The sequence below is a fragment of the Papaver somniferum genome, chromosome 10 (assembly GCF_003573695.1).
Source record: "Papaver somniferum cultivar HN1 chromosome 10, ASM357369v1, whole genome shotgun sequence".
Taxonomy (NCBI): domain Eukaryota; kingdom Viridiplantae; phylum Streptophyta; class Magnoliopsida; order Ranunculales; family Papaveraceae; genus Papaver; species Papaver somniferum.
Window position 1 is genome coordinate 163,816,190 of NC_039367.1, and position 17,838 is coordinate 163,834,027.

The following is a 17,838-nucleotide window of genomic DNA, read 5'->3' on the forward strand; positions in this document are numbered from 1 at the left end:
TAATTTTGTTGTATTTTTTACTATTTTTTAGTTTAAAGTTTAATTTATAAACCGGTCTAAGAAAGTGACGACTTGGCAAAAAAAAAAAGTGCTAAAAAAGTGACGCGTGACTTATTTTGAGCACAAGTCCTAGTCCGTCATGAAGGCTGGGCTGTTTTTTTGTAATGCATCATGCATGAGATCAAAGCCGCTAGAAATAATTGAAATTGCAATGTCATATAACCCAAACATTATCACATAACCCAAACATTGTACAGTTGAAATTTGCAAAATCAATTTGCACAAACTCAGTTAAGTAAGAAGACCCACCACAAATTCCCAAGATTGGCAGTAAATATCATTTTTTTTTCTTGTAATGAGGCTTTCAAAATGTTTGCACCATTTCTGAGCACACTTTGACTGTTTCCATTAGGCATCAAGGCCCAGTTAGTTAATGACTGAATTTTCTTCCTAAAAACAATCCAATTGTCATGTAATACTGAGAAACAATCTGATCCAACACAAACAATGTGCGCAACATCACAGAGGATACATGCACGGTGCATACCCTCGTAAGTAGTTTAACTCGTCAAGACTTTACATACTACAAGTTTACAACAGAATGTTTATAATCATACACGAACAGACCAGTTCTCCGACACTAACTATACATTACTTTTCTACCGATAGTGAAGGTGTCATTCATTTGTTTAAATACATACATAGCACAGAGAAAAACAGAGTGACGTGCTGTTGGTTGATCCAAGGCAAAATGAGACTAAGTCTAATATGATCAGATATACTAACATTTTTGCTGCCCGAACATGTATCTGAAACTTCTCATCCTATAGCTTGGCTCGTCCACCTGAGTTGTAAAAGATGTAACTCTCCTGATAAGTGAGAAAACCGACTCAAGCAGCTGATCTACCTGACACATCAGTTCCTACATAAAAAACAATGAACAAAATCTGCAATCTATTATCGAGCAGTAGATAATAAAAAAAAGACAAATCACAAATGCTGGAAAGCAAATTTCAAACGGAAAGAGGGAGCTCTTCTCTTCAAGGCAATGACTGTACACAAATTGCTGACTAGCTTTACCCATAAACTTAAAGCTATACCAGTATAATTAGAAATTGTAAGTTCTAACTATTTTGACTATAATAACTCGAAAATAGTGCGTTGTCATAATGTTAACTGGAGAAGTTTGGTTTCACCGATAGTTTAAGAACTATCAAAATTTTCAAACAAGAAACCAACTTCAACTGCAGCTTCGTAAGAAACAAAATTAACTGATAAAACAATGATGACTAAAAACAATCTGCCAACTTAAGTGACAGAGTAAGTCATTTTGGATCAATTACATCAACTGCTTAACTACCTATATATCATGTTTCAGAATATTAAATGTGGCCTTTAAATGAACTGGAAAGGCTCAACAACGTAGAAGGAAACTGTATCATAGAATAGAGAGGGGAAGATTAATATACTGAAAGAAATAGCTCACCGGATCATTCAAAATTGAACACCAACAGATGACTCTACAAGCATGCAGTTTCCTCTAACTTCTTCTGCATTATCTCGCGTTCAGATTTGGATGCTTTTTCCCACCTCTCCCTCACTGATTTCAACTCTGGTAGGTAATCAAACTCGCTATGATCTTCAGGCACTGGTATAGTTGAAAGTAGTTTCCACTGGGAGTCAATCTCAGAAAGAGGTATTTCTGTACCATTACGAAAATATTGTACTATCTCGTGGGCACAAGGGAGCCCATAAGAGAGGCGAAGGACACACCCACAAACTCCAACGTCAAAGCCTACATCTTCAGAACGACTACACTCCAACAATAGAAGTTCCATCGCTTTATGTGAAACACAACCCCGCAATTCCTTAAAAGCAGGAAGCAGATATTCATGTGGAACGGATATCAGACTCTTCTCGAAGGAGGCTTTAATGTCTATTATCTCGTCGCATATCATCTTGTGCATTGTCGTCCAACAAGTCGAGAAGTTACTAGCTGCTAGCTGACTCTTCAGAATAGCATGAGAACTACCAACTCTATTTATTGCCGTGTTTCCAAAATGCTTTATGAACTTTGTCCATGCCAGTACATAATGCTCTTTATGTCCTAGCCAATTATCACGTAAATACTGGATGCATCCAGGGTAGCTTGTCCATGTTAATACAAAGTCACAGAAAGTGTCAGCGTACTCGTCTTTGGTCTTCGCTTGAGTCAGATTTGTCCACTCTTTCATAAATCTTTCAAATTCTTCATCGGACTCAAAGTATTGCTTGCAATTTTCTGAAACCTTTTTTAAGACATGCAATGAGCAAAACAGCCATTTTGCTTTTGGAAAGACTGTACCTATTGCATTCACTAATTTGAGCTCTCCATCTGTTACAAAGGTAGATGGTAGCGCATTTGGGGAAAATAGTCTCTTTAAACGAGTCAAAGCCCAAGTATAGTGATCTTCTGTCTCCGCCTCCATGAAAATAAATGCGACGGTGAACAATTTTCCTGTAGAAGTAACACCAACAATCCGTAACAAAGGTGAACCAAACCGGTTGGTCTTGTAAGTGCAATCGACAATGAGCACAGAATGGGAACCCAAGACCAATTGTAATGATTCTGGATGGGCCCAAAAGATATCTTTCAGGTCATCTGTCTTATCATCTCTCCTATGCCATTCCACGTAATGGTGTTTCAACAGCAATCCCAGTACCTGTTGCATTGCTGACTTCCCTTCAACCTCCATAAGTTTTATTGCTGCACTTGCATCATTAACTTTCTTCATTGTTAACACGTTTACACTACAAGGAGTGTGCATTGCTGATTTCCCTTCAACCTCCATAAGTTTTATTGCTGCACTTGCATTATCAATTGTCCTCGTTGTTGACATGTTCTCTTTGCTTCTCTGTTTGAGTGGGCTAAGCACTCGCCGATGTCGAATACCACTTTTAGTCAGATCAACTAATATTTCCTTTTCCTCCTCCTTTAACCTAGCTACGTCGGAGTGGCCAACAAGCGTTTCTGGTAGCTCATGATTGTGTGTTCCACAGTGCACCCTGACCTTCCATTTATCACCTTCCATCCACACTCCTTTTAGTGTAAACGGACATCCACATTTTCTCGTCCCTGATTCTCTCCTTTTTGTAAGGTCTTTCAGTGTTGATGTATCTGTTTTTTTCTTATGATCTTGGTACACATCACCTCTTTCGCACCCTAATTCCAACATTGAAGGCCTTCCTAGAACAGGATTCCTTGACTTAGATACCACAACCACAGACTTATTTTTTCTTCCAACCTCCTGACACCACTCGATAAGAGCATCACGTGAGTCAAAAACCTACCAATTAAACAAAGATACAAACTGAGTTTTCCATGTTATTTGTACCAATCCAAGCTTACTAATCAGTAATAACAAACTTGTATCTCCCTATAAATAGTACAAAAGAATATATACCTGATCGCTCACAAAGCTCTGTGTCAAATCTACTTTTCTTCCACGTGTATCCATATGTTCACTCCCACTTTCTCCTTTCTCCTTGTTATCATCTTGCTAATTTTCGACATTAAAAACAAGAAAACATCTTGAATAAGAAAATAAATTTTACTCAATTGACATGAAGGCGTCCAGAATCTCGAATACTTACAGTACTGAACTAAACATGAAATTTGGCGATCAAGCGACTCAATTACAAAGTCAAAGACATAAACGATAAAGAAGAAGAATCAACAGCATGTGCTTATTGTTAAAAATTCTCATAGTATAATAACAACGAACGAATTGTTTAGGCCAAATTTGAATTATTCTTGGATTGCAACTGGGCTAGTAATCTTTTTCAACACGGTGAGTAATATCTAATACATCTATACTTTGCAAACAGACTTATGCACATAGTGCATGTTGATAACCTATTGTCGCAAATTTATGAAAACATTATGTCAAGAAAGAACTTAATATTCCCAATCCGAACTTGAACAATTTAAGCAAACAACAAAACTAACAAGTTTAAGCTAAAGATTTTGTAACTCACTATACAATCAAGAACCTCCACTTCTGTTTGATCCTCACACAATTGTTGTTGTCCAGAAGAAATATCTCCTACAGGAGAATCTCCACCCACTGAGGAATCATCACCTTCGTTTCGAAGAAATGTTTGTTGGAGATCCCCGCTAAGAAGATCATTATCTATAAGAATAAGCACAAACTAATTTTAAACTCATTCTAATATTTAGTGCAAAAATTACAACTGGATACTAAATCAATGACAAATGTACAATGACCATATTAGGAACCTTCCACATGAGCTAACACACATTAATCTGACTTCGAAACCAAACATATGTATAAAGTTGATTCCTAAACCCCCACCTACGAAACCAGGTATACAGGGGAACCCGCCAAGAGGCTAAATAAGGCTTCAGCCTGTCAGTGATTTCGGCACAATAGATTTATGTTCCGGAGATTTCGTGAAAACTTGGTTTAAGCCCAACTTGTGCATACAATTAGCTAATCTAGTTGTTAGTTTTTGTAACTGTAACCCATGTTATGAGAGCTTAAAGAAATAATCTTAATTTTCATTAATTTTGATCTTTAATTGGTTACACATCTAGTATCCTATTAGTAAAATTACATTTTCCTACTAACTTTGTGTCTCCGCCTTGGCAATCAAATGACATTTTATCCCTACCACACAAAATATCCTGAGTCCATCCCAGCAGATATATATACTAAACAGTGTAACTAAAACAGATACATAGTCAGACTCTTAAACACAAATGCTAGCCACAATTCCCACCTATACCATTATAAACGAACAAAATGATTAATCATAAACAAGAACACATACACCAAATGTAATAAACAAATTACCAGATTTCTCATCACGACTCGGAAGTCGTTTAGTGTCAGCTGCAGAGTCAGAATCCAAGTCTACAACAGGAGGATCTGCAGATAAAACAGGTGCCAGTGTTTGTTCCACCACTCTTTCAATTACTTTCCCTACTTCTTCTTCTTCTTCTTGGGTCAATACATTTTCAGTAGAAATTTCATTTTTACTCCCCAATTTCTTAGCAGTAGAAGAAGAAGCTTTACCACAATCTACAGGAGGTTCAACTGGAATTGAAGGAACAACAGGAGGATCTGCAGGAATTTCTTCTATTTCTTCTACCACCACTGTCTCAATTTCTTTCCCTACTTCTTCTTCTTCTTTTTCTTGGGGCAATACATTTTCAGTAGAAATTTCAGATTTTTTTCGTTTCTTAGCAGCAGCAGCAGTAGAAGAAGCTTTTTTAGCACCACCTCTTCTTCTCTTACTTGGTGCCATTAAACCCAATTTTGAGAAAAGAACACTAAAGAAAGCTTAATCTGATTTAGGTCATTCAAAATTACAATTTTGAGAATGAAATTTTGGGGGGATTAGAAGTGGGGGAGGTGGGTAAGAAATTGATGGACTTTTTGTTGAGAAATTGAGATTTCTGCAGTGATTTCAGGAATTTGAGATGGAAAGGAGAGTGAAAGAGAGAGCGAGTCACATAACACAGTTTTACTTCTTTTTGGGGAAAGTGGACGCTAACGTGCGCTGTGTGTGTTCTACGCATGCCATTTTCTTTAATTTGTCTTCATATGACTAGAAAGTGACTAGAAATACCCTTTCCTTTGGTCAGAGCACCGTCCACAATCATTGAGAACGGCCCCCTAGCTCAACTGGACATCCCGTTCTCTAAAATTTAATGCGTTCCAGAAGGTCACAAGTTCGAGTCCCCAGTGACGTAATATTATAGGAATTAACATGGAAGGTAGTGTTAGTTTGTCCTCTTTGTGACACAATCTCAACCCCTCCCGCTGTTTCGGTTTCCTTGGCTAGGTTACCCATGAGGCTCGCTGGTAGGTTAGCACAGCAACCTGTTCAATTTATGTAGTAGTATGTCGTTGGAGCTTAGCTTGTTAGGCTTCCAACTAGTTTCATGTAATAATATTTATACAATAATATAATAATTTAAAAAAAATGGTTTTCTTGTTGTCCAAACACATAAATGCTAGTTGGCTCCCTATTCTCCACCTCCCTATAATCTAAGCCCCACATCCATATTGAGATTCGCATTCAGGTTCAGGTGGGGTTCACCATTCCCCTAATGTGGGGTTTAGATTGCAGAAAGGAGAATAGGGAGGTGGATATTAGGGAGCCAAATAGCAATGCCAGTCCAAACATTAGATGGGCAAATTATGGTAAACCTAACTAGAAAAGGTGATGAAAGACACACCATAAACGTGCATATAAGGAATATAGAACATATGAAAAGAAGTTGATAGTCAGACAACAAAAAAGCCATTAAATGGCAGGAAGAAATGTCACAATAACATAAACCCTGAAAAAATGAAAACTACGCTAAAACTAGAACATAGTAAAGGGAAACCTAAAAACTAAGCCTAGATCCAATCTACTCCGTGGAGCATATCTAAGCTCGTTGGAGTTGTCCAGTTTTTAGATTGAGGCTAAAACTGAAATCGCTCTTGAAAAGAAAAAAAATAGGAGAGAAAGGCTCTAAGGGCAACTCCTATGGACTCTTATGGAGGAAAAATAATACTCCTTCCACTGGTAGATCTCCTGTACATTCCTTCTTCTTATATTATTACCTCCTTTCAATCAAAAAAAAAATAATACTCGTTCTTCTATATTTAGAAAAGTGACACTTTCATTTTTTTTCAATTTGGCCTATTTTTAGGCTAAAATGGAAAAATAAAAATACCTCTTTTCTAGAAACGGGATAGTACATATCTTTGTAATAGTCCACAATTTAAGGACCAAAAATGTTACTATGGTTAAGATTTAGATCTACATCTATTTGAAATCCAGATGGTACTCCACATATTTGGGGAGTTCATTCTGGAGTAGTCCATCTAATCACTTAGCAACTGGATGCAACAATATGTTTATGGATCCATCAGGTCACTGGATGACCGGATGAGTGTTAAAAATGAAACAAGAAGTAACGCAAACTTTTTCTCTAAGACATTTCTCTTGGTTTCAAATCCTTAATATCCTCCCTCGATGGGCAAGTCTGCCACGGATTTGAAATATATATTTAATATTTATGAAGGAATATCATGATCCATGGATGATCCTTGTACACTATGTCACAAATTTGCACCAATTTTTTCTTATGGAAACTCAAGCGACATTGAATTTGAAACTATCAAGTTGTTAATATAGTCTACTTGGAATAATGTAAATTTCTAACAAAAATGACCACAATCGAAAAACATAACGCCACCGTCTACCATTTTAAAAATCAACCGCTTAAAATTAACGGTTGAAATTAAGACTTGTAAATGTGGAGGTATCTTGGATTGTGCTCGTTTCTAACATGAATATTCAAATTTACTAGAAGAATGTATCATCAAAATTGGCATGATTTATAAAGAGGGATACCAGTCCTACTAAGTGTTGATACCATTTCATATAGGACAAAAAGACCCCACCGATCCTGGCCGTTGGATCGATGAAATGGTATCAGCACTTAGTAAGACTCGTATCCCCTTTATAAATCGTGAAAATTGGTAAGTACATAATAAAATTATGCTATTTAAGTTTTCTACGATTATTACAAAATTCCAAACAAGAAAAAAAAAAGTACAATATGTGGAGCCATGTACAAATACATTTTCTAAAAGAATATTGTTGTTCTCATTGAGAAATTACATATGGCCATAAATATTAAAATATGCCCGCACAAATTGTTTTTGTATAACTAAAGTGAAATTTTATTATTTGATTCAAACTTTATTTTAATTTTCTCTAACATCTCATTCTCTAATCAACTCTTATCTTACTGACGAGATAGACACATTTGAGGACTTACAAATGAAAAGTCATCTATTAAAACATCTACTGGTTAATTATAGATGAATACAGTTATCTATAAATGTCAGTAATGCAAGGAGCTATGATTTACTTCATTAAACTATAAGCTTCAGTAACAAATTTATGTTTGATTTTACCCCCATAATAAACTTGTGAGTCCGATTTGTATCATACATTATTCTAAACGAAATGTAATGTTAGTGACGATTTGTATATTTAATGAGTCTCAAAAATGTATAAGGGATTGGAATTAGTAAGGCGTTTTAAACACAGCATTAGCCGTTCCGTGTATAAGGGTGACATCATTTCAGGTGTTACTATACGGTTAATATTGTTTCAAAATATTGGGCTATGGAAAACTTCTTTGCCCTCCTTGTGGGAGAAGGGATTATATATATATTATTATTAATAATCTCTATTAAAGAGAATATCCTTGGTCCGCTAAATATGGTAGAATATAATCTATTACACCCCCTTAGTCTTAGCGGGAGAGGAACAAACACTAAGACTAGTACGAAAACGAAGAAATAATTGTCTAGGAAGACCCTTCGTGAAAATATCAGCGTACTGATTTTCGGATAGAATGTGTAGCACCCGAATGTCCCCAATACGGACGCGTTCACGAACAAAATGAATGTCGATTTCCACATGTTTGGTGCGTTGATGTTGAACCGGATCACCCGACATGTAGACAGCACTCACATTGTCACAATAAACGATAGTAGCCCGTCGTAGTGGTATATGTAGCTCAAGAAGTAAATTCCGGAGCCAAGTCGTCTCGGCCACGGCATTAGCCACACCCCGATATTCAGCTTCAGCACTGGAGCGGGAGACAGTCGCCTGACGTTTGGAAGACCAAGAAACAAGGTTGTCACCCAAAAAAATGCAAAACCAGAGGTAGATCGTCGTGAATCAGGACAGCCCGCCCAATCAGCATCAGAGTATGCATGGATGCCAGAAATGGTGGATACAGATAAAAATAACCCATGTTCGATAGTGCCCTGGAGGTACCGAAGTATACGCCGAAGCGCCTGCATGTGAGGTTCTCTAGGGTCGTGCATGAATAAACATACCTGTTGAACCGCGTAAGATATGTCCGGTCGAGTAAAAGTAAGATACTGTAAAGCCCCAGCCAAACTTCGGTATAGAGTAGGATCCTTAAGAGCTGGTCCAGAGGTAGCGCTAAGCTTGGAGTTTGTGTCGACCGGAGTGGCCACTGGATTGCAGGCAGTCATGGATGCACGAGAAATGATGTCCTTCGTATAGAGTGACTGAGACAAAAACAACCCGGAGGATGACCGAGAAGCAGTGATTCCCAAAAAATGATGTAAGGAGCCAAGGTCAGTCATACAGAACTCTTGTTTCATCATGTCAATAAAACGGGTGAGAAGAACATCAGTAGAGGCAGTGAGTATGATATCATCAACGTACAGTAATAAGTATGCCGTGTCCTGTCCTGACCGATAAATAAATAGAGATGGATCACATACACTACCCTGAAAACCACATTGAGTGATGAAAGTCGCAAACCGCTGAAACCATGCCCGAGGTGCCTGTTTGAGACCATAAAGAGATCTACGAAGGCGGCAAACATAATCCGGGTGAGTAGGATCAACAAATCCCGGAGGTTGGTGCATATAAACCGTCTCAGTAAGATCCCCATGAAGAAAGGCATTCTTGACGTCCAATTGGTGAATGGGCCAAGATCTGGAGGTAGCAATGGTGAGAACTTGCGGATAGTTGCGGGCTTAACAACCGGACTAAACGTCTCAAAGCAATCAACACCAACTTGTTGTGATTTACCGTTAGCGACAAGGCGGGCTTTGTGACGTTCCAAAGTGCCATCTGCATGAAACTTGTGACGGAATAGCCACATGGAGCGAATGATATGAGCACCAAGAGGTCTCGGCACTAGATCCCAAGTGTGAGTTTTCAACATTGCAATATATTCATCTATCATGGCTTTCTTCCAGTTTGGGTCCCTAAGAGCATATAGGTGAGATTTGGGGAGGGTGGAGATGTGGTTTCGGGTTTGAACGTGGAGATTGAGCTTGTTGGAGGGACGGAAAATCCCATGAGAGGCCCGAGTGGCAGGGCGAGAGGGAGCAGCAGGAGTGTTGCTCGGGGGGGGAGGGAGGGGGGGGGGTTGCTGTCGGACAGGGAAGGTACTTCTGGGTTTGAGGGGGAGTTAAGGGATGGGATGAGTTGTTGGGCTTGCTGGGCCGGAGCGGGTGAAGACGGCGGAACAGCAGAGTGAGAAGAGCTGGGCTGAGACGCAGAGTTAGGTGAGTTGGGCTGGGTAAGAGAGGGAGAAGAAATGGGCCTGGCAGAAGAGGGGGAAACGCTGGGCTGAGCAGGGGAATCAGAGTTGCTGGGTAATGTGTCCGTGTGTGGGAGAGCCGGACAGGTAGAGGGAGAACAGAGATGGGTGGAGATGGGACAGCGCAAGAAGGTCGCGTGGACGGCGGTGAGGTGGAGTGTAGAGGTGGTGAGACGACGGTTGGGTAGAAGGAGGAGATGGGTAAGCCAGTGGGAGTGGAAAATGAGAGAAATGGATTGGGTAGATGGTTCGAGGTTGTGAGAGCGATGGTCGGAAGAAGTGCGGAAGGGAAAAACGTTTTCATCAAACGTTACATGGCGAGACAAGATAATTTTGTTAGTGGCTAGGTCAAGGCAACGATAGCCACGATGATGAGGAGAGAAACCAAGGAAAACACATCTAGAGGACCGAGGGGAAAGCTTGTGAGGAGTGGTGGCGGACAAATTAGGATAACAAAGGCAACCAAACGTACGTAGGTGATCATACGTCGGTTGGCGTTGATAGAGAATTGACACCGGTGAGGCGAAGTGAAGCACGGCGGAAGGGAGGATGTTATGGAGATAGACGGCCATATGGAGTGAATCGGCCCAATATTTGTATGGGATAGAGGCATGGGACATGAGAGTGCGGGTGATGTCGTTAACACGACGAATCATACGCTCCGCTTTCCCATTTTGAGATGAGGTGTGAGGACAGGAGAAACGAAAGACTAAACCAGAGTTCTTAGAAAAATCATGAAAGAAGTTATCAAATTCACGTCCCATATCGGATTGAAAACATTTGATATCTCGCTCAAATTGAGTGTTGACAAAGGACCGAAACTCCAAGAATTTGGAGTGGACCTGAGATTTGAGCTTCAAGGGATACACCCATAGATAATTAGTATAGTCATCCAACAAAATAAGATAATAGCGAAAACCAGTATCAATATGTATAGGACAAGTCCATAAATCACTATGAATAATATCAAATAGCAGAAGTGAAAGAATTTGAGTCAGAGAAAGGAAGACGAACATGTTTACTAACTTGACAAGAATGACAAAGTTTGGTAGACTGTTGTTTATTACATTGAATTAAAGAGTGGGAACGTAAATTATTTAAAATAGCTTGTCCAGGATGACCAAGACGGCTGTGCCAGACATCATGAGAGCAGACGGTAAGAGACAGTGGTGGAGACTGAGATGATTTTGAAGTGGGCACGGCAGAAGTTGTGAGAGGATAAAGTTCCCCAGAGCTATCACAGCGAAGAAGGATCGTCCTCGAATTCAAATCCTTCACAGAAAAACCATAAGGATCAAATTCAACAGACACATGATTATCAGTTGTGAACTTTCGAACGGAAATAAGATTTTTGATAATATCAGGAACTACGAGGGTATCGTTGAGGTGAAGAGGTCGGGACGAGAGGTTTATAGAGTGGGTGCCACTAGCCATAACTGGAATAGAGTTACCGTTGCCAACCAAGATAGATTTAACATTGCTAGTGTCGAAAACAGTATGTAACGTACCTGGATCCGCGGTGATATGGGATGTCGCACCAGTGTCCATGTAGAACGTTTCATCTGGTGCTGTAAGCTCAATGAACTGTAGGCTTCCGCAAAATCACTGGGCTGTAGTGTTTCAACTGAAGGCACAGCGTACGCATGGGCCTGTCCAAGAATTGAAGAGCGTCGCTGCTGGGCTTGACGAGGACGTCCAGCAGATGGGCCTCGAGGTGGTGCAGTGGGCTGCCAAAGTGGAGCAGTTGGGTACGGGCATGGAGGTTGAGCCCAGTATGGCATCCAGGATGCTGGGTTAGCTGGGTACACTGGGCCGCGTGTCGCACTGGGCTGGCGAGGTGCACTGGGCTGGCGAGAGTATCCTGGGGTTGGCAGAAGAGGACCGGAGTTTGCAGGGTTGACAGGTCTTTTTCCGTTGCTAGTTCGGTGATGGCGTTGAGAAGAATTGTTTCCAGTGGCTGCTAGGGCAGTGGAAGATATCATGGTGGTTTGTTGAGCACGTCGTATTTCTTCAGTGCGTAGTTGTGAACGAGCAGCATCATAGGTGGGCATAGACTGTTGTATTCCTCCGGTAGACCATTTACAAGTTGGATAACCAAACGTTTGTCATTCATGGGAAAATCGAGATCGGTCAGTCGATCCGCTAACGACTTGAGTTTGTCACAGTAATCATCGACACTAGCACAGTCAACAAACTTTAGATTGACAAATTTACTTTCAAGGGTTGCAGCACGATTACCTTTGTTATCTTGAAACAACTTTTGAAGATGATCCCAAAGTTCTTTGGCGGTTTTACCAGATTTTAGAACTGTGAGCATGAGATCCTTGGCCATGGTGGAGAACATCCATTGGCGGCATAGGGCGTCGAGTTGTTTGAGGGTATTTGCATCAATCCCTGTTGGTGGTGTGGATCCGTTGATGAGAAAAAGGAGATCGTGAGCTTGTAGATGTAGTTCGAAGAGAAAAACCCAGGATGAGCATTCATCTTGTTTGATGTCAAGAAGAATAGGAATCAGGGTTTTGTTGTTGGTTACGGCAAAGGCCGGATGCAGAGTTTTCTTATCACCTGTCATGGATTTTGTGTTGGAGGTTTAATAGAGAAGAAGAAGAAGAAGAAAAGAGATGATCGAGATTAGGGATGATACCATATTGGGCTATGGAAAACTTCCTTGCCCTCCTTGTGGGAGAAGGGACCATATATATATATTATTATTAATAATCTCTATTAAAGAGAATATCCTTGGTTCGCTAAATATGGTAGAATATAATCTATTACACCCCCTTAGTCTTAGCGGGAGAGGAACAAACATTAAGACTAGTACGAAAACGAAGAAATAATTGTCTAGGAAGACCCTTCGTGAAAATATCAGCGTACTGATTTTCGGATGGAATGTGTAGCACCCGAATGTCCCCAATACGGACGCGTTCACGAACAAAATGAATGTCGATTTCCACATGTTTGGTGCGTTGATGTTGAACCGGATCACCCGACATGTAGACAACACTCACATTGTCACAATAAACGATAGTAGCCCGTCGTAGTGGTATATGTAGCTCAAGAAGTAAATTCCGGAGCCAAGTCGTCTCGGCCACGGCATTAGCCACACCCCGATATTCAGCTTCAGCACTGGAGCGGGAGACAGTCGCCTGACGTTTGGAAGACCAAGAAACAAGGTTGTCACCCAAAAAAATGCAGAAACCAGAGGTAGATCGTCGTGAATCAGGACAGCCCGCCCAATCAGCATCAGAGTATGCATGGATGCCAGAAATGGTGGATACAGATAAAAATAACCCATGTTCGATAGTGCCCTGGAGGTACCGAAGTATACGCCGAAGCGCCTGCATGTGAGGTTCTCTAGGATCGTGCATGAATAAACATACCTGTTGAACCGCGTAAGATATGTCCGGTCGAGTAAAAGAAATTCTTTTACTCATGTCAAGCCCATCAGCGAAATTCACGTATGTTTATTCATGCATAATTTTGAGTAAGGTCAGTCATACAGAACTCTTGTTTCAAATAAAAGAAATTCAATTATCAATTATCAATCAGTAATTTATATTGTCTACCCAAAATTACATGGGGTTGATTTTTACATGGTTTAAAACAATGTTTTACAAAATCAATTATCAATCAGTAACATTTCCCAAAACACACAGCCTTAGTACTCACACTAGAGCTCGTAGGAAGTGAGATTCACTCATCATGAGTCCCTCATGAATTGAGAAATCATAGGATTTTCTCCATGGTACATCCAAAATTTTCTTATGGAATATACTCGCCATTGTGCCTTAAGTGTGGCCAAACATGGAACATCTCCATTATTTTGACTTAGGTAAGGCATGTTGCTGTCTCAAATCATGTGGACTGTGTTAGGTCACTATTATTTCCCTGCTTTGCAAGCTCTTTTAACTAACTCAAACATCGCAAAACTCAAAAGTTCCTTTACTCAGTTGTGCAAATTAACCTTATACAATCAATTTGGTGGATTACTACTAGTAAAAAAAGTACCCATATAGTCGTCTTCAAATTCCAAAGCATAGGTAAAATGGAAGAATTCGGAAAATACAACCATCAACAATCTTCCTATTTATAGGTATAGGTACAAGCGGTTAATGGATGTCGAGTGCTGAATCAATGGTTAATGAGAGCGAGGCTTCTCTGCAATACATCACTGCGCACTTTATACATTAATTTTGTTTTGTTGCACATATCTTCACATTTGTTTTGTTGCTTAATCAATGTTTTTCAGGGTTCTTCCTTTTGGGTTCTGTTCCTTTTCATTGTAAGGGTTTCATTTTGTTTTACTAGCCTCTTTGGCTAGTGTCTGTATTCTTTCAATCCATCTTCTTTCTTTGCCGAGCAAAAAAAAAAAAAGTATTTTTCATGCCACACAAAAGTAAAATTCCTTTGTCCAAAACCTCAACGAGAACCTCAAAACGTCAAAACCTCAACGAGAACCTCAACGAAAACTTAGTACGGATATGAGTAAAATTTTGTGAGGCTCAAATTAGTTAGCTTTTCGAGCGGGCTTGAATTTGCCGTTTATCAAGTAAAATCTTGAATTTTGGCTCTACTGCTCTAGTACGATTTGTGTGATATCTCATCTCAGCTTCTCGGTGATGAGAGATTGCAATACATGGTTATGTGATCGAATGGAGTTGTATGTTATGATTCAAATATCATTCTAGTTGACCAAGATAGATAATAAAAACAAGAGAAACAAATTTAAGAATCTGTAGTTGTTTTTTTTGATTAAAAATCCTATAAAAATGAGTAAAAATGTGAAACTACTGCTAACTCAATCGATCAATCAGAGTGTGCAGAAAGTGCACCCCACTAAGTTACACTTATTGTGTATGGATGCACGAACATTTACTTTCCTTGCCCTAATTACACATATTAGAATTAAATTTTAAAAGTAACAAAATAATATATATTGATACATAAAATTCCATAAGGTGACAGCTGCAAAAGTTTGGAGTAAATTCATCGCTAATCACCTTAACAGAGATAAACCTCAAAACCCTGATAGAGTTTTTACGATCATATTTTCAAAAATATGCTTTTATATACCGATAGAAAATATTTCCCTATAACCGTAAAAAAATGAATTAAGCAACAAATGATACAAAATTGGGCAACCAATTTTAACCACGGCTGAAAATATCCACTAGTCTTCACAGTTCACTCCAACCTCTCAGGTTTTTCTTTTCTTATTTAACATTTCAAAAATTCAAAATCAAGTTGGTTGAATATATTGCTTAAGGAATCGATTTGTGTGCAATGTGCTCTCTAACCCAAAAAGAATAACAAAAATTTGGTACTAGTAATGTGCGTAAAAGATAAACAAAATCTGGACTTTTCATTAGGCAAACATGAAAAGTTGGTGGCAAATGTTTTGTGCATATAACTTTTTTGTTTGGCCAGCCCACTTCAGAACTTCTTTAAACCGAAAACAAACATTACATGAACAAGGAATATTGATAACTGTGAAATATACAAAGCAGAATGAATGGGTTTGTCGAAAAAATATAAGCAGAATGAACGTTTCCGAAAAGTCCAAATTACCCTAGCATTTGTGGTTGCCACTTGATAAATCAAATCCGCACTCGACTGAAGCCTAAAGACTAAGAGCTTCTCCAATGGCATGTCTGTGAAGATAAATGTCGAAATCCACCTAAGATGCACATCCATCTTTTTTAAAATCATTCTCCAACCCGGATGTCATAAATCAATGTATGCATGACTTTAGGTAGAAAATGTCAAGGAAAATGTCTAGTTTTCCACATTCCTCTTGGTATTGTCTACCATCCTAGTTAGCTTTTTAAAATTAAAAATATGGAATATTTTATTTACTAAAATTAATTCTAATACAATAAATAATCATATTTAGATCTAATAAAATCATTAAACATAAAACTTACATTTAATAAAAAAACGATCACAAACAACACCGTTGGAGATGAATAACTTTTTTCACCTAAACTTAAAGAAAATTTGGAATAAAGATGTCTTGTTTGTATTGTCACATAGAAAATACATACAACAACCACCGGAGAAGCTCTAAGTTCTCACTTCTCATGTTGTTGGGGACTTGGCTGATGAGTGCCAAATAATGTATATATTTATCCCTTTTTATTGGCATTTAACTCATCTTTTGTGCATTAATTCTACATTTTATCCCATATTCTGTATTTTCATTGTTTTCAAGAATAAATATTTTTCTTACTTAATTTTGCATTTTTAGGTAATAAATAAAGTCTGGATGACTTGCGGAGCGGAAAAGAGCTGAAGAGTAGTGAGAAGCCGGAAGAAATTACGCAAGGAAGCCGCAAAGAATGGAGCGCACGTCCAAAAAGCTAGGAATGGGCTCAAGAAGGAAGAATTGTTCTTAAAGAAGATATGGGCTTGGCATACCCAAGGCCCAAAACCCTTACCCAAACCCATTTTCTATAACCAAAACCGCCTCCATCTTCAGCCGTCGGATTGGATCCATCTCATCATCCGATGGTCGCTCCTTCATCGCGCATCAAAATCTGAAGCTCCTGCAAAACACCATAGTGCCTAAATTCCAGGCCTTCAGATTAGATTGTAGTTGAATCCAACGATCGCTTCTTTGCCTGCGCATCAAACCCAGATACTTCCGCTTAACACTACAACACCTAACTCCATCTGGCGCCGTTAATTTCGTTGTATATCTGCATCCAACGGTCGCTGCCAGCATCTTCACTTTTATCCGTTAGATCAATCTTCATCTCCACACCCCACGGCTAAGCATTGCAAGACATCGAAATCTGATGAGCCCGCCTCACACTAGAACAACCAAACCCTATACTACCCAACCAAACAGACCTTCTCCCAAAACCATCGACTTCACCTCCCCCATCCCTCTCTGCAACTTCACCACCTTCTTCAACAGAACCGTACCACCACCTTCTTCACCTCCACTGCCACCACCACACCTCCCCCATCATCACCCCTATCTTTCTCCATCATTCCCCCCTAATTTCTCTCTAAAAACCTAGGGAAGAAATCAATAAAATAGGACGAGTTGGAAAGATGCAATTGAAGCATGGGATGGAGCAGGTGAACAAGGAAAATAATGGGTCGACGATTGAAGTGTCAAATCACATGTTTGGTGAGTAAAATTCGAAACCCTAATTTCAACTGTCCAAATTAGGTTTTTGGGGATTTTTATAGAAAACCCTAATTTCTGTTAGGGAAAGCCTGGAGACGAATAGAGAGAAACATGGGTTCAAATTGTACTATCAAATTAGGTAGAATCAAATACCTAATTTCTGTGTTGTTTGATTTTGGGATTTGGGTGAAGAACCCTAATTTTGTATTTTGGGGAAATGGGGTCTGTGGGTATAAATTGGGACTGTGGGTGTGATGTAAAGACTCATGCTGGACTAGCCAGTGTCCAGAACTTTGTTCTGTTAATGTTCAATTTCAGTTTCCAATCAATTCCTGTTAAATGTGTGCTGTTAATGTTGATGTTGTTTACATGTGCTATAATCAAGAGATGTGTTGTTCCTGTTAAATGTTGTTTACATGTGTGCTGTTAATGTGTGTTGTTCCTGTTGATGTTTGAGTTCCATGTAATGTTAGTTTAGTGGAATGTTAGGCTAGAAATCTCAGTGCATTGAGTTGATTGAGCAGTGGGGAGA

General features: G+C 39.3%; 2 protein-coding genes across 3 annotated transcripts; both read right to left on the reverse strand.

Moving 5' to 3' along the window:
- Positions 1-459: 459 nt before the first annotated feature.
- On the reverse strand, positions 460-5,507 carry LOC113315147 (PKS-NRPS hybrid synthetase CHGG_01239-like). 2 transcript variants are annotated; one of them, XM_026563457.1, is made up of 5 exons: positions 4,857-5,507; positions 4,018-4,172; positions 3,444-3,539; positions 1,487-3,326; positions 460-947 (listed from the first exon to the last, which is right to left on the reverse strand). In XM_026563457.1, the coding sequence occupies exons 1-4, from the start codon at positions 5,308-5,310 to the stop codon at positions 1,521-1,523; spliced, it is 2,511 nt and encodes an 836-aa protein (XP_026419242.1). In that variant the 5' UTR covers positions 5,311-5,507; the 3' UTR covers positions 460-947; positions 1,487-1,520. The 2 variants fall into 2 exon arrangements, with proteins under 2 accessions (XP_026419242.1, XP_026419241.1); XM_026563456.1 differs by having other exon boundaries at positions 460-922; positions 4,857-5,506.
- A 6,639-nt stretch (positions 5,508-12,146) lies between these two features.
- On the reverse strand, positions 12,147-12,740 carry LOC113316781. The gene has a single exon (XM_026564928.1). It carries the CDS (start codon positions 12,738-12,740, stop codon positions 12,147-12,149), a length of 594 nt encoding a protein of 197 aa, XP_026420713.1.
- Between the last annotated feature and the right edge of the window lie 5,098 nt (positions 12,741-17,838).